General features: G+C 41.3%; 1 protein-coding gene across 2 annotated transcripts in view; it reads left to right on the forward strand.

Moving 5' to 3' along the window:
- CDH8 (cadherin 8) overlaps positions 1-24,853 on the forward strand; it is a 663,994-nt gene that overhangs the window by 567,647 nt on the left and 71,494 nt on the right. For both annotated transcript variants that reach the window (XM_077454372.1, XM_077454381.1), the window contains exon 9: positions 16,239-16,360. In XM_077454372.1, coding sequence (XP_077310498.1) covers positions 16,239-16,360 — 122 coding nt within the window. The remainder of the gene's footprint in view (positions 1-16,238; positions 16,361-24,853) is intronic.

The raw sequence follows: 24,853 nt of genomic DNA on the forward strand, positions 1-24,853 counted from the left end.
CAATAAATTTTTTTTGGTAATGCACTATATGCTTGTGCTTTCTTGTTTGTTTCTTTTTGCGCTAAAAGCGTTTTCTGAAATTTGGCTTCAATTGTTTAGTGAATCTAAATATGCTAATACTTCTAATACTCCCCTACCCCCTAGATTAATAATTCTGCTGTCCAAATGTGTCTCTGTTTTTCCTTCATCCAGAGTGTAGGCACCCTAATACAGGAGGTGTGTTACTGGCCTGTTACAGAGGGGAAAAGCCTAAAAAATAAATCTAATGCAGCCTCCTCATCAAATTATTGGTAATCTGCAAAATATTACATTTTTGGTTTTGGGTTTAATACTTTAAATGCATTAATGACTTTAATTTGAAAGAAAAGCCAAAGTCTAACCGGTCAATAAATGATTCCCTCTCCTCTGTGTTTTCCATGGGCTCCTCCAGTTCCCCTCCATCCTTCTCCGGTCCCCTTCTGTGTGCTTCTCTGGTCCCTCCCTCCTCCTCCACTCCTACTCTGTGCCCTTCAGTCCCCCCGTCCTCCTATGGTTCCCTTCTGTGTGCTCCTCCGGTCCCCCCCTCCTCCTCCGCTCCTCCTCTGTGCCCTCCTCCAGTCCCCCTGTCCTCCTATGGTCCCCTTCTGTGTGCTCCTGCAGCCCCCCTCCTACTCCACTCCTACTCTGTGCCCTCCTGTCCCTCCGTCCTCCTATGGTTCCCTTCTGTGTGCTCCTCCAGTCCCCCCCTCCTCCTCCGCTCCTCCTCCGTATCTTCCTCCAGTCCCCCTGTTCTCCTACGGTCCCCTTCTGTGTGCTCCTCCGGCCCCCCTCCTCCTCCGCTCCCCCTCCATATGCTCCTCCCATCCCCCCATCCTCCTATGCCCCCCAATGTCCCAGATTTTTCAGGATGGAGAGTGAAGGATGGAGCTGGTAAATATGTAATTTACCGGCTCCTTCATTTTCTGAATGAACAGAGTCATTGATCACTGACTCTGTCCATTCAAAACTGAGCATTGTAATCCTCTCCATTCATTTTCAGTGCAGCTGAGGCTGCTGAGAATGGGACTCTATCCACAGTCTTTTTCCCTGTCTCAAAGGGGAGATATCAAGGGTCTGTTTAGACTTCTGACATCTCAACAAAGCCCCCCTACCCCAACAGGGTTGAATAAAGAAAAAAAGGAAACCTTGTAATAAATATTCTAAAGTAAAGTTGGAAAAATAATAAAAAATAAAATAAGCTTTGACACTGACTATCCACTCAACCTCCCCCCCCCCCCAAAAAAAATAAAAAAAAAATAAAATAAAGCAATGTAGAAAAAAATATATATAATATATATATATATATATATAAATTGTAAAAAAAAAAATGTAAAAATTGTAAAATATAAAAATGTAAAAAAAACCTTACATGAGTATAGGTAATTGGTACTGGTACGCGCTCTTAAAAAAGTGGTATCGGGACAACCCTTGTCTCTATACACACTGATAAGCTTCGAGATGTAAAGTGCAGTGTTCCGCCGGGCTCCTGTGGGTCTCCTATGGGGTCTATACGCAGACTCTGCGTATTTTCTGGACCAAGATGGAGGGCTGGAATGCACATGGACCACAGCGCCGTGCATGTGATGGCCCCGGAAATTACTCATTTCCTGAGCATGCACTCTGCCGATGTAAGTGACAGGCATGCTCCTTTTTCAAGCAAGGAGTGGGAGCTGCCTGTGAGTTAGATGCAATGCGGGAACCCACACAGGAATCGTGTGAATTCCCACGTCGTGTATGTGTGAACTGAGACGGAGGTGTGTCTGTGACTAAGCTCTGCTGCTTTACTATACTGGAGATCAAGGACATGGCCATGCTGCATGGTAGTGGATCTCCGATCGCAAGACTGGATCAACATAAATAAAAGCTTATGGCCGATGTTTCATGCATTAAAATAGCGTGTTTAGTGAATGTAATGCTCCCGATGTGCTTCGCCTGACATAAAGCCTGCAGTAAATACAGCTCCCGCTGCCATGCTGACAAAGACAAACATACACGGCCAATTTAGTGTAATTTGAAGTGAATGTTAGGAAAAGGCAATCCCCTTTAGGTGATCTATATTTATTACAAATGTTTTAGCAAACTTTATTGCAGTTTTCCTTCTTTCGGGGAACTGATGTGGAAAAATAATGAGACTACTGGTAGGATCAACAGATAATAAATCTGTGTTACAAGGGGACTCAGAAAAACAATACTGCTGTGCTAGTGGAAGAATATATTGTATGTGTCTGTTTTAAATTGGCCCATAGTTACACTCTAAAGTTGAACTAAAGGCAAAACTTTTTAAATTATGAATAGAGTAAGGGAGGGCTATAACCCCTGTCAGTTAGGTAACTGTGACCCATTGAAGAGATTTCCCTTTACTTTCTGTCCCATAGCCAAAACAGGAAGTCAGAGGAAAAGCCTTCAAAGCATGGTGACAACCAAACATTTGGGGTTTTCTTTCATTTTCACTCTCTAGTTTTTAGATTAGAGAGCCGCAATCTCCCTAAGCCCTTGTACACACGTTGGACATTCCGACAACAAAATCCGTCGGATTTTGTCTGACGGATTTTGTCCAAAACTGGTGTTACACACACGCGGTCGGACAAAGTTGTCCGAAAATCCGATCGTTCGTAGCGTGATGACGTTATTTCATTACAACGCGACTAAGTTCAGGCTAGTAGCCAATAGCTTTGGTCTAGGAATTTGATCTGAGCATGCGTGGCACTTTGTCAGATCGGAATTCTCTACAAATGATCGGACAAAGTCCAATCGGATCATGTTGTCGGAAAATTTTATAGCCCAGCTCTAAAACTTTGTCGGTCGGATATTCCAACAGAAACAGTCCAATGTAACTCACACACGGTCGGATTATCCGACAACATGCTCCGATCGGACATTTTCCGTCGGAATATCCGACCGTGTGTACAAGGGCTAAGGCTGGATTCACACCTATGCATTTTTAGTGCTTTTTGGATTTTGCAGATTTGCACTACAGTCCATTTAACATTGTTTCCTATGGAACACGTTCTGTAGTGCAAATCTGAAAAATGCAAAAAGCACTAAAAATGCATAGGTGTGAATCCAGCCTAAAGGGGGAACAGACAGCAATAAAAACATGACAGGTGTTTTAATCTCTCTCCACTAAAACGAAAAAAAACAAAAACATTTTGCCTCTAGTTATATTTTAACCACTTGCGTACCACCCACCGTAACATACCTCCCATCTTTTTGAGATGACACCTATCAGCAAAAGTATGCAGGCATAGGACACACCCATTGACACACCCCCTAAAAGGATAATTAAAAAAAAAAAACAAGATTGGTTAAACCCACAAGTGTTTTTTTTTTACTACTACTATTCCTTTATATTGACTTTTAGAATTTACAAATGCAGCAATTTAGAAATCAGATGAAAGGTTTAGCTCTGGAAAACACTTTTTGATAGATAAGTGCTTTTTTATATACAGGCATACCCCACTTTTAAGTACACAATGGGGTTTATTTACTAAAGCTAGAAAGTGCAAAATCAGGCTCATTTCTGCATAGCAACCAATGAGCTTCCAGGTTTCATTGCCAAAGCTTAATTGAATACGCTGGGGTTAGAAGCTCTTTGGTTTCTATGCAGAAGTGAGCCGCACTTTCTAGCTTTAGTAAATAAACCCCATTGTGTACTTAAAAGTGGGGTATTCCTGTATATAGATCAGACCAAAATGAGGGACAAATGAGGAGGAATGAGGGACAGCGGGACATTGATCCAAATCAGGGACAGTCCCTCAAAATCAGGGATTGTTGGGAGCTATGCGTACATATAATGCGGCAGGGTGGCGGTTTCCGTGCCAGACGACATAACCTACAGTAGTACGTGATCTGACACTTCCGGGTCTGGGTCACATGCTTGAGCCGCCAGCAACCACGAGTTTGTGGTACCCACCGCTGGGCTCCCATTGTGTGTGATCACAGTGTGAACCCAGCGGCAGGTACGGCAGACTTGTGGTCCGCTGGCACCCGCAGAGTAGACAGTACACAGGCAGAACGGCAATCTGTAAACAAGGCAAATTGCCATTTTGTCAGAAGGGAAGCTATTTATCCTGTGTTCCTGCAAATGCCTTCCCCTGGTCAAAGCACCTCCCCCACAGTGAGAAAGCACTGGTCAGCCACACAGTTAACCCTTTGATCACCCCTGAAGTTTCTATGGCAACCCTGCTTCCCTGTTCATAGCTGACTTGTTTTATTTCATAGTATTTACTTGTGCTGATTATCTAGTATTTACCTGTGTGAGCCCTATCAGCTTCAGCTGATAAGGCTGCAGTAATACTGTCCCATGCCCTGCTTTACACTGCATGTGAGGTCACATGGTGTGTAGGAGGAAGCTCTGAGTGATTATGCAGCCTCCTGGGATATCAGTGGAGTGCTGATATTGATAACAGATAGATAAGCACATAGAGAGTGTGCCGTAAATCAGGGGAGATCTGGGCATTCTCAGTGACGTCATTCTAAAGAACAAAAAAGATTACAACAATACTATGCAAGTAAGGAGATATCTACAAGCAGTGTTTATTAGGGTTTTTATGCTGATTTACATGGGACAAAGTTGTGGTGGAGGGTTTACAACTACTTTAAGGCAGATTTTTTTCTCAGCCATATTGAGAAATAATGTAGATGTTGTTAAAGGGACCATTTATTTCAACAATAATTTTACCCAACATTATATGTGCATTTAATGTATTTTATGTTCATCATTTATCTGTAAAATTCTCTCTTGGCTAGGCATTTAAAAGGCTTTTGACTGCTGCTGGATGCCACCATCTTGGATATGGTGTAATCAGCCCCATCAAGCTCAGAGTTTTCACTTGAGTTACACTCTATAGCAGCCTGCCTCAACCTTTTACTCTAGAGGAACCCTTTAATAGTGTTACGTACCTGGGATGTGATCCTGACGTGCAGAGGAAGGCCTCTCGTACAACTCCGGCTCACGGACCACTGGTATTGATACAGCAGCCACAGGAGCATGGTGGGGTATGAGTGCCTGTAAAACAGTTCCTGTAGTAGTGGTGATCAGCAGGCAGGTGGTGGATGAACTCACACGAGCACGACCAAATGCTGGTTTGCAGGGCTGGGAGCTGAAGCAGGCTGGATGAACAAGATGCAGAGTCAGACAGGCCGGGTCGGTATTAATCAGGCAGATCGGGCATAGACGGTAGGCAGAAGAGAGGTCAGGTCACAAGCCAAGTAGTACCGGAAGATCAGCAGACAGAATCAGCAGGCAGGATCAGAGTCAAGGGAAGCCGAGATCAGAACAGGCAGCAGGCAGTCACTGGTAACAACAAGCTGGATAGGATTCAGAGGTCACACAGGAAACAGGAAACAACACAGAAGCTGCAGACCAAACAGCAATGAACCTCTGTAGGAGCCCTGTTTAAATAGCCCGCCTGACTTCAGTATTAGTGACAGGTGTGTGTCTTAAAGTGCTAGTACCCATGCGTGCACGCCGGGATCTTACATGGAAAGCCCGTCTTCCCTGACAAATAGTCTTTACATATCAAGAAACTGTTGCTAATAAATTATTATATCTACAACTCACGATAGATGAAAATTGTAGATAGAAAGAAATAGATTGGATAATTTTACAACATTATCCTGCTGTATAATGCTATATAATATCATTCTAATCTTAAAATGAAGAATAATAATGATAATGGCCATAAAAAGACACATAGAGGTTGATTTCCTAAAACTGGAGAGTGAAAAATCTGCAGCCCTGCATAGAAAACTCAGTCATCAGCTTCCAGTTTTTTTGTCAAAGCTTAATTGAACGAGCTGAAGTTAGAAGTTGATTGGCTACCATGCACAGCTGTGCCAGATTTTACATTCTCCAGTTTTAGGAAATCAACCCCATAGACTGAAAATCATGGGGGGGGGGGGGGTTATTTACTAAAGGAAAATCCACTTTGCACTGAAAGTGCACTTGGAAGTAAAGTCGCTTTAGATCCGAGGGGGGCATGTAAGGAAAATAAAAAAAACAGCATTTTAGCTTGCACATGATTGGATGATAAAATCAGCAGAGCTTCCACTTATTTCAGATCTACCCCTTAGATTTAGAGCGACTGCACTTTCAAGTGCGCTTGCAGTGCAAAGTGGATTTGCCTTTTGTAAACAACCCCCTTAGTGTTATCCTATATGGTGGTCGGTGGAGAGATATCCTCCTACACTTGCATTCAGTGAAGAAGTGACCCCTCATATTTGCTGTCACTGGAGAAATAACCCTTTACATTATTGGTCAGTGTAAAATGACCTTCTTACATTGGTGGTCATTATAGATGGGAGCCACTGTTCAAAGAACCCCCTAGCAACCTCTGGAGGAACCTTAGATTTCCACACAAAACTGGTTGAGAAGGGCTACTCCATAGCATCCTCCTTTATTCCCCACTGGAAGCTACATAAAAGTTTATGAACAGAGGTGGGGGGGGGGGGGGGGGTGGAGGAGCTGGAGCAGCACAGAATTTAAGTCATTAGAAGAGGTAAGGTCTATGGCATTCAAGGAGAATGTGCCAAGGAAATGTTACTTCTTGAGAAGTCAAATGTTCTAGCAAGTTCAAAAGCGCATTGAAATGAACAAAAAATATTATAGGTGGTAGGTAGGTGTTTAATAGACCCTATAATTGTTTAGGATGGTGCTCTTTTTAAAAGCCTGGGAATAAGCCTGGAACTGCACTTGACTCTGCTAGATTGGGTTATTATGGACCAACCATAAGCAGATGTCATACTGTATTTATATATTATTGACAAATAAGGCCCCTTGTCTGGGCAGTACAGTATTCCATAACAATTCTATAAAGCCACTTTCATCACAATAAAGCATGTATTTGAATGCTCAACATAATTCCTTCCTGGACTTAAGATTTCCTTGCTCTAAGAAAGTTTTGACTCATCTTTTGTCTTTTCGAAGGTTAAACAGTCACTGAAATTGTAACAACCAGCTGAATTGTGCAGCCCTTAACAGAGCAGTCAAAATGATTCATATTAGATCGTATGCGTCCTACAGCACAAGCATCAGATAAGACATTTGTTTAAGCCATAATATTATTCCAATAGCATCTTTATTTTTTGCATTATATGAAAGTCAGCCTTGCCAAGTTCATCATTTTGATGCCAGAGCAGCAATACAACCATGATAAAATGCACAATATCACAGCTGAGAAGTTATCATAGGTGTTGCTTTCAGATAAGCATATAATTAATAAAAATAGTTGCAATAACAGAAGCCCGGGGATGGTTTTATTGACCTATGAAGGTCTCCATGATTGGTGGATGTTATCAGGAACGAGAACTCATGACCTTGGAATACTGTGGTTGCTAGTTACTTTGTATATGGTTTTTGTTCTCTGGTGGCTAGCTACCGGCTATTGAAACATTTGGTGTCAACAGTTTAAGCCGGGTTATTGCAATACAAGATTTATTTTAGAGGTGGAACTCTGTACAGCGGTCCCCGGGTTACAAACATCTGACTTACAAACGACTCCTACTAACAAAGGAAGGGAGACAACAGGAAGTGGGCGAAAGAAAAGAGGTCTCCACTGAAGCTTTATCACCAATCCTTGTTTCCACAACAACCCAAATTTTCAAAATCCAATTGTCACAGGGATGGAAAGTGAGGTGAAATCTTCTGAAAAGCGGCACAGACGGCAAAACAAATGTTACAGGGATATTAACCCTTCCCTATACTATGGACATAACGTAGAATTTATTTTTTTGGTTGGAGCTACTCTTAATAAAATGTACCTGTTCCGACTTACAAACAAATTCAACTTAAGAACAAACCTACAGATCCTTATCGTGTTTGTAACCCGGGGACTGCCTGTAGTTGGAAAACACTTTGAAAAAAATAAAATAAATAAGAATATGATAAATGTAGCTCCCAATTATCTTTGGATCGATGGGATAGTAGCTAATTTGGAACACAACTGTGTAACCCTTACTGATATTTAAATGTGCATACATGCCCTTCCCTTTAAATTGTAAGCTCCATTAACAGGGTCCTCATATTCCTTCTGTATTGAACTTTAGTGTAATTGTGCTGTCTCCTTTTAAATTGTAAAGCATGGTGCAAACTGTTACATAGTTACATAGTTACATAGTTAGTAAGGTTGAATAAAGATACCAGTCCATCCAGTTCAACCTGAGTGAGTGTCTACAATTGTCCCTATCCCTGTACATAGCACACTCACATAAGTCCCTACCCTCAAGGAGCCCACAAACTGTTGGTGCTATAGAAATCCTGTGTAATAATAATAATACCTTTACTAATGATTAAGGATGAGTTTTGAGTAAATGGGAATAGAAGGTGGTCTGCAAACTCTGGCTCTTCACCAAATTGGGGAATTGCAAATATCCATAGTCCCCCCTCCCACTGAAGTTAACCTCAGGTTGCTGCAAGAAGTAGCATATTTAGTGGCAGTAATTACTATTGTTCAGGCATGTACTGGCCATCGGGACTACCGGGAGTTTCCCGGTAGGCCGATGGCTCAGTGGGCCAATTTGAGTGACAGCCTGTCAAAGTAATGGCTGCGTGGCCCCCACTGTGTGATCCACCCCCCACTGTGTCCCCCTGTGTCCTCCAACCCCCACTGTGCCCCCCTGTACCCTCCAACCCCCACTGTGTCCCCCTGTGTCCTACACCCCCCATGGTGTCCAACTGTGTCCCCCTCCCACGGTGTCCCCCTGTGTCCTCCACCACTCACACTGTCCCTCTGTGTCCTCCGCCCCCCAACGTGTCCCCCTGTGTCCTCCACCCCCCCCTAACAGTATATATACTGTTTTTGTGCATGTTTACAAAATTAAAGTGGGCCGGTCTGGATGAAGTCCAGGGCCAAATTTTTGTCCCAGTCCAGCTCTGCTATTGCTACTAAATATAACAACTTTCTGTTCAGTACAATGCATCCCCCCCCCCCCCCCCCTTTCATTGATTCCTTGGATGCTTGCAACTAGACAGTCATTGGTTGTTATAACACTGCACAAAAAAAAGGCGGGGCTCTCGCCAAATCCATACCAGACCCTTTGCATCTGATATAGATTTTAATCACTTCGGCCCCGGAAGATTTTACCCTCTTCCTGATCAGAGCACTTTTTACAATTTGGCACTGTGTTGCTTTAACTGACAATTGTGTGGTCATTCAACATTGTACCAAAACAATATTTGCATCCCTTTTTTTTTTACATAAATAGAGCTTTCTTTTGGTGGTATTTGATCACCTCTGCAGTTTTTACTTTTTGCGCTATAAACAAAAAAAGAGTGACAATTTTTTTCTTTTTGCTATAATAAATATCCCCAATTTAAAAACAAAACAAAAAAACGTAGTTCTTTATCAGTTTAGGCCGATATATATTCTTCTATATATTTTTGGTAAAAAAAATTGCAAAAAGCATAGATTGATTGGTTTGCGCAAAAGTTATAGCATCTAGAAACTATGGGAAAGATTTATGTCATTTTTATGGCATTTTTATTATTATTATTTTTTTACTAGTAATGATGGTTATCTGAGATTTTTAGCAGTACTGCAACAGACAGATTGGACGCTTTTGACACATTTTTGGGACCATTGACATTCATACAGGGATCAGTGCTATAAATATGCACTGATTACAGTATAAATATCACTGGCAGGGAAGGGGTTAACACTAGGGGGTGATCAAGGTGTTAAATGTGTGTTCCCTCAGTGTGATATAACTGTATGGGGATAGGAATGACTAGGGGAGAAGACATATTGTTTTTCCTATTTAGTAGGAACAAACGACATGTCTCCTCCCCCCGACAGAACAGGGATTTGTGTGTTTACACACAAATCCCCGTGCTGGCTCTCATGCATGTGGCCGGGAGCACTCGTGGCTGCCAGCCATGCGTATCAGGTCCCCCGCTGTGCAGTGTGTGGCTCTTAAAGGGAACCCCATAGGCCCCCCCCCTAGAAAGGTACCCTTCCCACGTTGTCAGCATGTGGCTTGATATGTTCAGGAGATGGAGGCACATGCTTGTTACCATCCCCTTTCATGGCCAGTAAGTCTCCTTTAGTAAAGGATCCTTTATGGATTTTGAGGGGTCCCCTGCTGTTTTTGGGGGTTTTTGAATGGGATCTCACTTAAAATCTATACCAGACCCTCATTGAGGAAAAGGGTCTTCTTTTTACGTATAGGAGGATTCCACGCTGTTTTTATGTTGTGTTTTGTGGGGTGCCTTTTCATAATCCATACCAGACTCCCATCCAGGATAGGCATGTTAAAAAGAAAATATCTGCCAGCACATCACGGATCCATAAGTCCAAACTATTTTTTATTGAAGCATGATCACATCACAAAACAGGTAGTGCAACTCTTTGAAGTCATGCAGGTACCCTTTATCAGGCATGTGATATTATGGATGTTAAGGGCAATTTCGGCAATGTTGGCAAACAGAACAAAGTGGACAAAAAATTACATTTTGTAGCAATTTAGATGTTATTTTTTTAATATTATAAATATCCCTCTGCTTTAAAATGTCATACAGGTGTGCTACTTCAAAGGCAGGTTTAAGTCACCCCTTAAGCACTTCATTTAAAAGAATTATATATTTTTAATGTTGACCTCTAAGCATTATTAAAAGAGCTGCTACCCTCTGAATGCAGTTTTTTTTTTTTTTTGCATTGTCCTGCTGCTCATGCCTATTATTGTCCAGCTGCTCATGCTTAAATTAGAGGGTGGGTCTAGGAATGGTTGCACAATGCCCCACCCTAGTTCCACCCTGAATCTGTGCACCCCCTCCCACCCCTCTCTCCTTCCCCAGTTCTAACAATCCCCTCTTTCTCCCCCCCCCCACTTTAAACTCCACCCCCCCAGTGCAGTGAAAGAAGAAAAGCAAAAACAAAAAAGAACCCACACATCCCACTTACCATAACCCAATCCTTTTAACCATGTGAATCTAAAGTATTATAGAATATTTAATTAAATTAGATTAAGGGGTGGGTGTAGAGATGGCCGCACAAAAGACCCCCACCCTAGTTCCAACCCCCTTTAAACTCCACTCCCCCCGTGCAGTAAGAGGGAAATAAAAAAACTCTCCCCTCTAACAATACTTTAATTCCTCATATAGCTTTAGCTATGAGCTTAATTCCTCATATAGCTATAACAAGTAAGTCCCAGATTGTTTAAACTCAAGCCAACTTCTTCAAGTTCCATAGAATCTCTGTCTGAAGTCATTTGGCAAACATATTAGTTCTTCCATCAATCTAATTGTATCTACTTCCCTCCTTTATTAACAGGATTTTCTTTAGTTTTCATTGTCTCAGAATTAGGGCTTTTGCTGCATTCAACAAAAATGGAACTACTGCTGCTCTATATTTTTTCCTTGTCTCACCCATGGCCTGGAACAAACACTGCCAGGGATCCTGCCTGATTTCAACACCACTAATCTTCCTAATTATTTTCCATATTTCTCTCCAAAATGGTTGAATCAGGGGACAATGCCACCATATATGGGCATGTGTTCCCTCAAGCCCACACTCCTTCCAACACAACCATGATACCTCTGGGTTGACCTTATGAAGTTTTTCTGGGACATAATACCATTTAGTTAACCATTTATAATTCATTTCTTTAATCCTCTCATCTATTGATGTAGAATGTATATAATCTATAACTTTACATTTAATTTGCTCTGATATGGTTTGATGGAGTTCAAGTTCCCAATTCTCCACAAGGCATGGTGGCCCAGGGCCCGAGGGGGAGATAAACACCCCATATATACTGGATATACCATGTTCATTTATGCCCCCCTGGTCTATGAGTCTTTCCCATGGGCTAAACTCCCTGATAGAACAAAGAAGTTTTGGGAGGGCATCCACAAAATGTTGGTGTTGCCTATATCTCCAAACATCCCAGGGTGAGACACGATATCTCTCTCGTAATTCAGAACATCTTTTAATGTTAAACTATTTGTCTACCTCAGGTACAACTTATTCTCCTTCCCTGGATGGAAGCAGTTTGTATCCGAAAGGGGCATCAACGGACTGTTATATTGCAATAGCCTGTTTTTAAACAGGCTATCCCATGCTCTAAAAGTTTCCTTTGTTATTGGGGCTACATATTATATTGGAAGTTGTATGCATTATTTTATACTACTAATTGTGGTGATCAGCAACTTATAATGGAACTGCGATAGTGTGGCGGGAAATCTCACAATAACTGATGCTGGGGGGGAGCTGACTAACTGCAATTGACATCACCAGTGGCACTAATACATCGATCAGTGCTAAACACTATACACTGTCACTGTACTAATGACACGGGCTCGGAAAGGGGTTAACATCTAGGATGATCAAGGGGTCATAATAAGAAAGAAACAGAAATATAGTTCCCTCTGTACAGAGTCCTGTGTTGATTGTGAGCACAGGGCTCTTGACTGTAATTGGACACAGCCGATCAGCAGATCATGGGCATGAATCATTGACAGACTCCCGTAAGCAGGAGGTGCGCGCCCTAGCGTAGGGAGGTGCGGGAGGTCCTTAAGTAGTTAATATACAGTTATATTTTTTGTATTTAGGAATTAATCCAGCTTCTTTTTTTTTTTTTACAATCCACTGAGCTAACCAGAACACATTTTTTAAGGGATTGTATTCCACATTTTCACAATTCTTACTGATTAACGCATTTCTTACTGAAACAAATAAATAAATATATATATACTGGCTTCCTTTTAATGGTCTCAGCAGGTGTATGGTCTTGGAAAATCATGTGTAGAGAGATTTAACTGCCAGAACCTTCAAGAAATAAAAAAACAATGGTAAATGATTCAACTTACTGACATCTATGTGACGCTGGCCCTTTAAGAAGTCCCTGCCCCAAGAATTGGACCATTTTTAAAATCTTTTTTTTTATCCTTTTTTGAAAAAAAGAATGCAGCAACTACAGTATATTGGAGATTGACCATTGACATTTTTTTTTTTTAACAAAAGTATATGTTTGTAGATATGTAGAAAGATTGGCGTGGCATGTTCCAAACAATGCTCCGAGACAACTAACTTATCAATAAAGCGAGACTGAGGAGCGCCGTAAATGCCAAGGGGAAAAATCTTATAGCATAATAGACAGAATTAGGAGGGCACATTAATCAAACTTAGTTTACGCTCCATAAATCAAAGGCAAAATATGTTTTCGCCAGTACTATTGACATGCTGTGTCTTTTATTATGGAGAGGAAAGTCTCTAACATATTTTGTGCCTAGACACTATTCATTTAAAGAGCAGACCTTGGATCTAATCATTGAATGAATCACGAGCAGATCAAAAATGATCCCAGTCACTCTTCTCTATTTTCGTAGCGGTTGTCAGAGGAAATTGCATTCAGCGGATGAATTTGATTGATAAAATAGACTTTGGGGAATTAATCTCAGCCAGGATACCATGCTGTTTGCTTCTGTTGTGTTGAAAAAAAAAAGGATAAATATTAAAAATGGCAAGGAGCATGTTATATACGTGTGATGACCTTAAAGCTGGACTCCAGGCAGATGTAAAATACATAAATTAATTGGATTTATTTATGTAATTTATTTATGTATTCATGTAAATGTATTTATTTCATGTAAGCAGTATAAGTACTTGAATTTGACTTGGTATTAGCCTCTTGTAATTCCTATACAAGAGCATTTAAGCTAGCTTGCAACTGGTTCAGATCTTTGTACTACAGCTTTTTTGTTGGACTACAAATGTTACAAATGTTAACCCCTAGGCGCCGAGCCCGCGGAAATATGTGGCCTCTCAGCGGTTGGGCTTTGGCGCAGAGTGGCCGCATATTTGTGTGCATTAGCCCTGATAGCACGCGCCCTGTGCACAGTGACCAGCTCCCGATAGCTTCTTATGATAAGGATTTTCCAATCATGTGACCGCTGTGACAGCCAATCATGCCAGAATGCCAAACCACATAAAGGGTCGGTGGGAGCCAGCGCAAAGGGGTTGAAGCTGTTTGAACCCACCCCAACCCCACCACCACCACCATGCAATTTAATTTTCATGGACTAAAATATGGCAAACCTAGGATGGAGTGGTCACATTGGCATCTTTGCCTTGGTTGCCAGGGGACCATGATTTGGCACTGCCACAATCGACAATGTGAGTGCAGAGATTTTCCCAAATGCTCTCTTTTACCTTCTAATGCTAAATATAGGATAGTGCTAGACCCCTACTTTCAATAATAATAAAAATGACACTAAATTCTGTTTGAACATCCTATTCAAGTATGTAATCTTATCTTAGAAAAGCCCCTTCTATTTCTCTCAGCCTCCTCCAAATCTCTAAATTCCTTTATTTTTGCTATTGTGATCTGACTTCCGGTTAGAGGGTCTCTATAATCATTTCCCATAGTTCTGATGTATGTAGAAATGTAGCCACCCGGCCTTGCTCACTCCCAAGATGCACTCGGGACAATGGGATTTGTAGTGTGCATAGAGCAGTGAACATGACCACAACTAATGTGCATTGTTCTATGCACACTACAAAACCCATAGTCTCATAGTCATAGGCAGAGTCGCTACAATCAAACGGAAATCAAAGCTTTATGGTTTGATGCAATCAAAAGAAAGTTGGGAGAAAGGGAAGAGGAGAGATTTGGAAGTTCACAAAGGATATTACAAGGAGACAGAAAAACCCAGTAAAGCTTCATGTACACTAGCAGCCCTTAAGCTTGAGTTTAGGAGCTTTCGGCATTTGGAAACTCAAGAGAAACTCGTAAACTAGGCTTTTAGCCGAGTTTAGGAGCTGTTAGATGAGGTTCAACCTCCCTCTCCTGAACAAGGAAAAATTACATTCAGGATAGGAATGCTTTGACGGCTGGCCACAGAAAAACACAGCAAAACCGTGTCAAATTCACGGCACGATTTTTCCATGATTTTGTACTTTACCGCAACCAAGGTAAATGATGGCCAAGTGTACATGAAGCCTAAGCCCTTGTACACACGGTCGGACATTCTGACAACCAAATCCATTGGATTTTGTCCGACGTTTTTTTTTCCGAAACTGTTGCATACACACGGTCAGACAAAGTTGTTGGAAAATCCGATTGTACATAACGTGATGACGTTATTTCGTTACAACGGGACTACGTTCAGGCTAGTAACCAATAGCTTTGGTCTAGGAATTTGATCTGAGCATGCGTGGCACTTTGTCCGTCGGAGTAGGCAACACATGATCGGAGTATGTCCGATCGGAGCATTTTGTGGGAAAATTTTACCGGCAAGTTGGAAAAGTTGGTCCGTCGGATATTCCGACGGAAACAGTCCGATGGAGACCACACACAGTCGGAATATCTGACAAAATGGTGCGATAGGACACATTCCGTCGGAATCTCCGACCGTGTGTACAAGGACTAAGAAAACAATTTCCTGAAAAATAGATTACAAGGCCATTAAATAGTGGATGTCTATGGACTATTCTTGGAGAAAAAGGAAGAAGTTTGGTGTCACTTTAAGCTAGAGAAGCTGAGCACATCTATTAACCACCAATAATCACTGTCATTGAGCAACAATCACCCAACAAAGCAATGTTTAATCTCATTTCTGTAATTCAGCAGACAAAGAGTGCTTCTTGATATTTTGTAGCTGATGTGTACATGAAAAAAAATCATGATCCTATGAATTATACATCTAAGCTATTCTATATATGACTATCTTGAGGACTGTTTGAAGGAAAAGTGTCTTTAAACTGCCAGCCAATCTTCACTTTGTATTACATTATCGCATTTTAAATAAAAATAAGCATATGCCAGGAATCATTGATATATTTTGTAAATAGCAACCCGTAATGACATTCGCTATACTAAAATAATAGATCTTAAGCCAAAACAACTAATCAAACCAAATTTTGCGCTTAGTGCCAAAAACAAATAAATTACACACTTTGTTAAAAAAACAATCATGGATGCATAATGAATTGTGTCAGTAAAAAAAGGCTAAATATTATCGCTACAAAATGGTCTTATTTATTCCTCGAAGGTCTTTATCAGCTCCATCCCAAATGAATGCCGCTCGCTCTGAAGATTTATGCAGAAGATGTGAAATGTTGGCTCTTTTCTTCCCTTCGGTTTAACTCAAGATACTTAGCGGCTAATACAATTCTATTAGCAAGTTAAAAAGGATAAAACAGGCCTTGTTTTATTTAAATGTATGCAGTGGCGGCGCCGCACAAATGGCTTAACTTTTTCTTCTGGTCTTCTTTTGACTTTAGGAAACCACAGTCAGATCTCCAGAGTGCCCGTTTCAATTAAGGTTCTTGATGTTAACGACAATGCCCCGGAGTTTGCAACAGACTACGAAGCGTTTCTTTGTGAGAATGGAAAACCTGGACAGGTAAGATTGACAGGAGCTCTGCAGAGTCCACTCTGTTTCTTTCAATAAAGGATGGAGCATTTCTTCATAATGTACAGTACATATGAATGATGAGGCTTTTTGGTAAGGCTCCTTTCCTTTTGTAGAAGTTATGATGACTGCTAAACCTGAACTCTAGGTAAACAGTTAAAGGAGAATTTCACATTCTTAAAAAAAAAAAAATAAAGCATATAAAATTGTTACACAAGGCATTTTGTATAATCAAAAAAGAAATGCATAAATCACAAAAATATTAAAATCATTAGCACTGTATCAAATCCTATAATAGGGTCTTTTCCTACTTCTGTGACCTGGATGACCACCAGAAAAGGCTCAGAAAACAACAACAAAATGCAGTGAGGGCTGACACGTTTCAACGGGATAAGCTTTCTCAGGAGAGGAAGAAGCTCAGTGTACATTCTAAAGAAAGTTGCAAATAAGCAGATAAAAATATAAAAAAATATATAATCCACACTCCAGAATTTAGCTCTTCTTTCTGCGTTTAATTTATCCATTATCCTTGTGAGCCACCCAGCAGTGGTTAAATGCATCAAAGGAAGGTTGGTTTTGTTTTGTTTTTTTATCAATTAAACACAGAAAGAAGTGCTAAGTTCTGGAGAGAGATATTTTTTATACTTTTGACTAAGAGTGGAGATGGGCTGTGATGGCCAGCAACCAAGATGTCCATGCATGATGAAAAGAGCAAGTCCAGAGCTGAGCCATGGGTTTGAGTATGTTCTTGAAATAAGCAGATACAGTAAGTTTGATTTATTGCAGAAGAGGCATAGCATGTCTCTTCTGCAATAAAGAGCCTGTCTGCTTGCAATTTTTTAGTTTTTCACTGTTATCAGGCAATTTACTCACTGGACAGTTGTGGCCAATACAGAGGTAGTTCAGATAGCATCACTTGACCCCTCTATTAGTCCCAGTAGGTGTATTTTCTGATGGTCATTGGAGAAACTGATAAAGGCACAGTTATGATTAAGAACTGTAGTGGTTTCAAAAGAGCCCGGAGCATGGCAACTGCAGCCAGAGGGTGAAATGAAAAATACAGGAGTGAGCCAAGGATTCGATTTGATATTTTGTCTTTTATATATACGTGCAGTTTCGTTTTAATTTTTGTGAACAGTATATTAAAAATGTGCTGCTGTTTTTCTTTGTATGAGTGTGCATATGAAGTTTTTAAAGTAGTTCCCACTAAACAGTCCAATTTTCTATGTAGAGATATAGGAAAAAAGAGTGGATTGCCGTATGTTACTTGAGCTAGAGAAGAATACTGGACAGTCTTGTCTCTGTACACAGAGGCAAATCTTGCTGAAAGCAATGCCTATTATACAGTATGTTGCAAAAACAAAAACAACCTATGTTCTGTATCTGAATATCACATATAGAATTATTACTCACTTGATTTTTCAAATATACATTTTGGAAACCATTATTCAAGTTATCTTTGGTAGGCACTACTATGCCCTCAGGACTTGTGCTTTCTTCTTCACCTCTATTCAGGATGTGCTCATACACTATCTCCCCATTTGCAATACCAGGACTACATGCCCCATGTTGTAATGTGCAAGATATTTTAATGTGCATAAATGAGTTTTCTCCCAAACTAGGGTGTAGTACTTGAGTGTGCATGCAAGAATATAGTCCCGGGGTGGCAGCATGCATTGTTGTATTGGAAGCCATACATATAAACAGGGCCGTATTTAATATTGATTGGACCCTGGGCAAACATTTTCTTGGGCCCCCCCCATACAATTTCACTCTCCACCTGCTCTGAGACATACAATAAATAGCAGCTAGACTTAAAATCAGTTTACTGTATCAGATCAGACAGTGATTGTGATTGGTTGCCAGAGGTTACAGTGTATCATTACCGCTCACTGACTGGTTGCTAGAGGTTACACCACACATTACGGCTCACTGATTAGTTGCTAGATGTTACAGCACATGATTTATTGCTTGTTAATTGGTTGCTAGAGATTACTGTACAGTAATACTGCTCACTGATTGGTTGCAGCACATCATCTCCTCACTGCAAGGGGCATCATATACATATGAATGCTGCCTTTACTTACATATCTATGCTGCAGGATGCAGCTATTTACATTTGAATGCTGCTGCTATTTACATATCAATGCTGGTTATTTACATGTAAACACAGGGTCTGCAGGACACAGCAAGGGACTAAAACTTCAAGAGACAAGGGAATTTAAACTGGGATAGTTGGCAAGTGTAAGCCAGTTGCTTTGGGCCATACAACAATAACAGGGCCCAGGGCAGCTGCCCCTTTTGCCCTGCCTTAAAGACGGCCCTGCATATAAAAGGTTAAAAAAAAAGATGTCAGACTTGCACTTGTAAGAGGATCTACTTATTAAGATATTTATGCACCAGAGTTTAATAACTCTTTAAGAGAAGAACGTAAACATGGCAAATATCATGCTTTTGCCTCTGTTACACTGGCACAAGCCCAAGAATGCTTTTTCATAATATAGACAGTACTTGTGAAATTCTACAGCCTTTAGGCTAGCCTCACATCTGTGCATCGTGGTAACATGACTTAACATGCACCACTGCAACACAAGGTAATGCATGATAATTCTGAACGGTGCTCCCAGGGCACGTTTGTTACAGTGAACACAGATGCCATCTATACATTGTGGTGTGATTCAAAATTGTACTAGTCCAGATTTAGGTGTGTTGGTGTGGATAATACTAATCAACCAGAGGTATATAATTGTAGATAGATAGATAGATAGATAGATAGATAGATAGATAGATAGATAGATAGATAGATAGATAGATAGATAAATCTGACTAACACAAAAAAAAATATGAGGTCCAAATAAGGCTGCTTTCACACTGGGGCGGTGCGGGCGTCGGCGGTAAAGCGCCGCTATTTTTAGCGCGGCTTTACCGTCGTTTTAGCGGCGGTCTGCGGGCGCTAGCGGGGTGGTTTTAACCCCCGCTAGCGGCCGAAAAAGGGTTAAACCCGCCCGCAAAGCGCAGCTGCAGCGGCGCTTTGCCGGCGGTATTGCCGCGCTGTCCCATTGATTTCAATGGGTAGGAGCGGTTTAGGAGCGGTGAATACACCGCTCCTTCACGGCTCCAAAGATGCGGCTAGCAGGATTTTTTTCACTGTCCTGCCAGCGCACCGCACCTCCAGCTTTCACACTGGAGTGAAAGGGGCCGTTTTTTTTCAGGTGCTATTTTTAGCGCTGTAACGCCTGAATACCGCCCCAGTGTGAAAGCAGCCTAAGGGAAAACATCCCCAACAGCTTCTATATACAGACATTATAGGCACACCACAAGACCACTATAGATATAAAAGTTAATATTTTACTACAATATGATAAAAATAAAAAAATACATAAAAGTCGGGCAAAATAAGCCCATTGATAAAATCATTACATATACCCTCCACTGAATTGGTAGACTAACAGCCTGAACCTACTGTACAAACATATTGGTATAGCTCTCTCTCTCTCTCTCTCTCTCTCTATATATATATATATATATATATATATATATATATATATATAGACTATATACACTGAGCAAAATTATAAATGCAACACCTTTATTTTTGCCCCTAATTTTCATGAACTGAACGTAACGATCTACTTTTTCTATGTACACAAAAGGCCTATATCTCTCAAATGTTGTTCACAAATCTGTCTAAATCTGTGTTAGTGAGCATTTCTCCTTTGCCAAGATAATCCATCCACCTCACAGGTGTGGAATATCAGGAGCAGCATGATTATTGCAGAGGTGTGCCTTAGGTTGGCCACAATAAAAAGGCCACTCTAAAATGAGCAGTTTTACTGTATTGGGCAGGTTGGGGGGTCAGAAAACCAGTCAGTATCTGGTGTGAACACCATTTGCCTCATGCAGTGCAGCACATCTCCTTCACATAGCGTTGATCAGGTTGTTGATTGTGGCCTGTGGAATGTTGGTCCATTCCTCTTCAATGGCTGTGCAAAGTTGCTGAATATTGGCAGGAACTGGAACGCGCTGTCGTATACGCCAATCCAGAGCATCCCAAACATGCTCAATGGGTGAAATGTCCGGGAAGTATGCTGGCCATGCAAGAACTTTAGTTCACCTGACTAACACACTTGGAAGAACTTGCTGAACATTCTTTTTTCAAAGTCATGGATAATTATATGGAATTGCTTTCCTCCCATGATTTGCAGCCTTCAATCAATATGGGAGTACTTTCTACAAAATTTTGGAGTATATCTGTGTGATTTTCTGACCATTCAGCCAAAAGAACATTTGTAAGATAAGGTACCGATATTCCATGAAAAGACTTGATGTTCCAATTCATCCCAAAAGTATGCAAAAGGATCAAGGTCAAGGCTCTGTGCAGGATCCCCAATTCTCTTTATATCAAACTCATCAAGCCATGTCTTCTCACACCGGGTATACTCACAGTGCACAGCTGGAATAGAAAAGGCCTTCTGCAACCTGTTGCCACAAGTATGAAAGAGCGCAATGGTCTAAAATGTCTTTGTATGTTGTAGAATTAGAGGTACCTGGAAGTTCCTGAGCTCAGTAATGTCAATGGGATGTCCACATACTGTACTCTTGGCCATAGTTAGATAGATAAATTGATAAATATATGGTTGAATGACATATGATTTCAGAGTTGACCTTTTTAGCCGTATCACAAAAATCATTACACTTTTAAAAACATAACCAAGAGACGCTGCAATGCAGACACAGACAAATGCTTTCAGGCATCCTAGAGAGTCTCTCGACTTCTTCTTTTACATATCTAGCTAAGCTACAAATGACATTTAGGGAGCCATGAATGGCTCCTGCCATTTATTTCCTCCATTCAGAGGTCTCATTGTTGTCCTCATTGAAATTCAACTCAGGAGAGAAACATTCCATGTTAACTAGTATCAAATAGAATTTGCCAAGAGAAAAATCAATGTATTCTTAGGTAAAGATGATGCTTTTAAAGGCCATAGAATGTTTCATATATGAGCTTTCAGGTTACCTGCACCGCACAGAGCACACAAGTGCTCCTAATAGCTTATTTAACCTGTTCACTGACAGTCAGACTAAAAGTGTTTATCCATTAGTTTTATTCTGGAAAAGAGCACAAAGAGGAATGGTGATGTGCAAAAGGCAGTAACTCATAGTGATCTATCATAAATATTTTAATGGGAAACAGCTGTACCTCTCCACTGTTATCTATTTTTTGTAACTTTTAGTACCGCAAGGAGGTCATACAGTATGGAAGAGAATATAGAACCTATGTACAGTCTTCCCCAGGTGCCACAGCTGCTGTGTACATCCATAGAAAGCAAATACAGGAGGGTATATGTCCATACTTCCATAAATGTGCACATGGACATATGACTCTATATGTAAAATATCTGGCTTCTTAGTGTACTCTTCTGTACTCTGGACAGCCTCCTTATGGCCATGTACATTAGCCTTTACAAGGCCATACAATTACATTTTTTTTGTAAATGGTATCATTATTACAGTTTATATTTATACTTGAACATCAGTGGCAGCTGGTGGTCCATTTTTGGGGGGGCTGCAAACAAACCACCTGCCACCCAGGTCAGTGGATCGGTCAAACCCCCCATCACTCGCTCGTCCACCCTCCAGTCCCGCACTTACCCCATCTAGTTTTCGGGCAGCTTTGGCTCCTTCCTGCATCTACTCGTCCTCAGCGGCTTCACAGCGGCTTCCCCTGCATCTCCGCTTCCTCCTTGGCAGCCAATATGGTTGCTTTGCCTCTTGCACAATCAAGTCTTAAGACACGCTTCATGATTGGCAGGGAGGAGAATCAGAAAGACAATAGTGAATATGAATTTGCTATTGTCACACATCTGGGTGCGCTCACCCCAAGCCCACCCTTTTTTCAAGCCAGTTAGAGCCTCAGGCTCTAATCATGTGCTTCCAATAACAATTATAAAAAAATTGAAGTCCATGCGCCCAATGCCCTGCATGTAGATTAGGGGCTGGGCGCATTGGATTTGGGGGGGGGGCGTCGCCCCTGTGCCCCTTATGGATGGACCGCCACTGATAGGCATTTATTACAAGATATTTTCAAAGCAGTTTGTTGGTAGAACTTCCCGTGCTTTAAAATCAGAAAGCCCTGCTCTGCTTGGGCTCTGACATTCTCTGTCTGTTTGAAAATCTGTACAGATCACTATGGAATAGCGGACAGGTAGAGGAGTCTATACCTCATCTATTGAGTTGTATGTGTGTCTGTGCTTGCACGTGTTATGAATAAATCTGAAGACCAGAAGACCAAATAAACAGGATGTTTCCTTGACTCAGTAGCAGTTTGTTAGTTTCATGAAAAACAGTAGAGCTGCTTTAAAGTGGTTGTAACCCTAAAAAAAATAAAATAAAAAAAAAGGTCCTATTTAAAAAACAACAAAAACAAATATATCATACTTATCTCCACTGTGCAGTTCATTTTGCACAGCGTGGCCCCAACCATCGTCTTCTGGGGTCCCCCAACAGCACTCGCAGCTCCTCCTTGCATCGCTAAACCCCCTAGGAGAAGCGATCTCCCGGGGGGTTACTTTACATGCGTGCTCCCGAGTCCAACATTTACATCCCTAGATACAGAATGCTGGATTCGGCCCCTTCCTCGAGTCATTGGATTTGATTGACAGCAGCAGGAACCAATGGCTGCTATCTAATCAGACTATCTAATTAAGAGCCAAGAACCCCGGGCAGAGAGGTACAGCGCATCTCTGCAGAGGGTACAAATGGACTGAGGTGAGTAAGACGGAGGGCTGGGTGTCGGTCCGTGTCAGAAGTTTTGGATGCATTAAGGTAAAAAAACATGTTTACAACCCCTTTAAAGCAGGATACACGGCATAGTGCTTGTGCTGTGTCATTTGTCCCTCTCTATTTTCTAAAAAAAACTGGTTGATCCTGCCTGTTCCTGTGTCCCCCTTAGTGTGCTGACTATGGTAATTATGGCTGCTGATCCCTGATTACCATGGTTAGGTTACATACCTCAATCGTCCCGCAGTCCCTCCCCCTCCCTCCCTGCCTGTCAGCTTGGGATTCTGTGTGTGATACATCTCCTCCTCGCCCCTTCCGCTGCTAAAGCTGTAAAATTACTATTGTAAAATCCTGTAATCCCCTCACCCACATGACCTCCCGCCACTCTTCTCCTGGCTGACGTCTGTGGGGAATCTCAGCCCCTCCTGCTGTAGTGCTTAGGTTAGGGAAGGAGATTGCTGGCAGATCACATGAGCTGCAACCAGTGGGGAGGTAAAATAAGGTATTTTGCAGATTCGTTTTGAAAAAACACAGATACTGCACATGATATCTTCCTGTAAGAGAGGGGATTACTGGATTTCTCAGTAGTGACTTTACAACCACTTTAAATATGATACCTGGCTAATATACAGTATAGCAGAGATTTACTAAAACTATCGCACACGGAATCTGCTGCAGCTGTACATAGTAACAAAACAGCTTCTAGCTTTAGCTTTTTAAATTAAGCTTTGACAATAAAACCTGGAAGCTGATTGGTTACCATGCACAGCTGCACCAAATTCTGTGTGCTCCAGTTTTAGTAAATCTCCCCTATATGTTTATTTTTAATTTCTTAACATAAAGAAGAAAATATATTGAAAAGGTAATGTCTTCTCTTAGAGGGATAAAGCTAGTCAAGAAAAAATAAGGTACGTTATTTCAGTGATGTATGCAATTTCCTTGTGTTGCTGAGAGCTAAAGTAGTATGTCAAAGGTTCCTTGCAGTACTTGTTTCTAGTTACGATGGTTAGTTAATGTGAAAATGGGGAATCAAAGTCTTGCTGTGATAAGACCCCTTGGCTTTGACTACCAGGTGACTAATTTAGTAAATTGGAAGGTCATGTGACCTAAAAAGATTTTGAAGTCTATTGTGATTAATGTAATGGTACTCTATTGAGGAATATTATTCCCCATTCATGCACTGTGATGTTTGAGTTGTTTGCAGCTGCTGATCAATTTCATTCTTTGAGAGTGTGAGATATGGAGCATATAATTCATATCCAAGAACTAGACAGAAGTCATTGGCTGATGATTTATGTCACTTTATTGATGGGAAAGAGCGATCTAAAAGTGTGGTCCCATTTTGCTCTACCGTATATACTCGAGTATAAGCCGAGATTTTCAGCCCTTTTTTTTAGGCTGAAAGTGCCCCCCTCGGCTTATACTCGAGTCACCGCCGTCTGCCTACCTGATCAGGCATGTCATGTAGACAGACGGTGGCCAGCGTGTCATAAAAACATACAGCGGCCATTCCAGTTTTTTTGAAAGCCGTGCCTCCTCCTCGTCTGATAGGCAGAACACTCAATTTCCCAGCAGTCAGTTTTCAGCCTATCACGGACATCCCCTCATCCTCATACCTCAGACGAGGATGAGCGAATGTCCGTGATAGGCTAAAAACTGACTGCTGGGAAATTGAGTGTTCTGCCTATCACAGACGAAGAGGAG

The sequence above is a fragment of the Lithobates pipiens genome, unplaced genomic scaffold, assembly GCF_037356315.1.
Source record: "Lithobates pipiens isolate NorthernLeopardFrog02 unplaced genomic scaffold, aLitPip1_a1.2 Scaffold_10, whole genome shotgun sequence".
In the NCBI taxonomy this organism is placed as follows: Eukaryota; Metazoa; Chordata; class Amphibia; order Anura; family Ranidae; genus Lithobates; species Lithobates pipiens.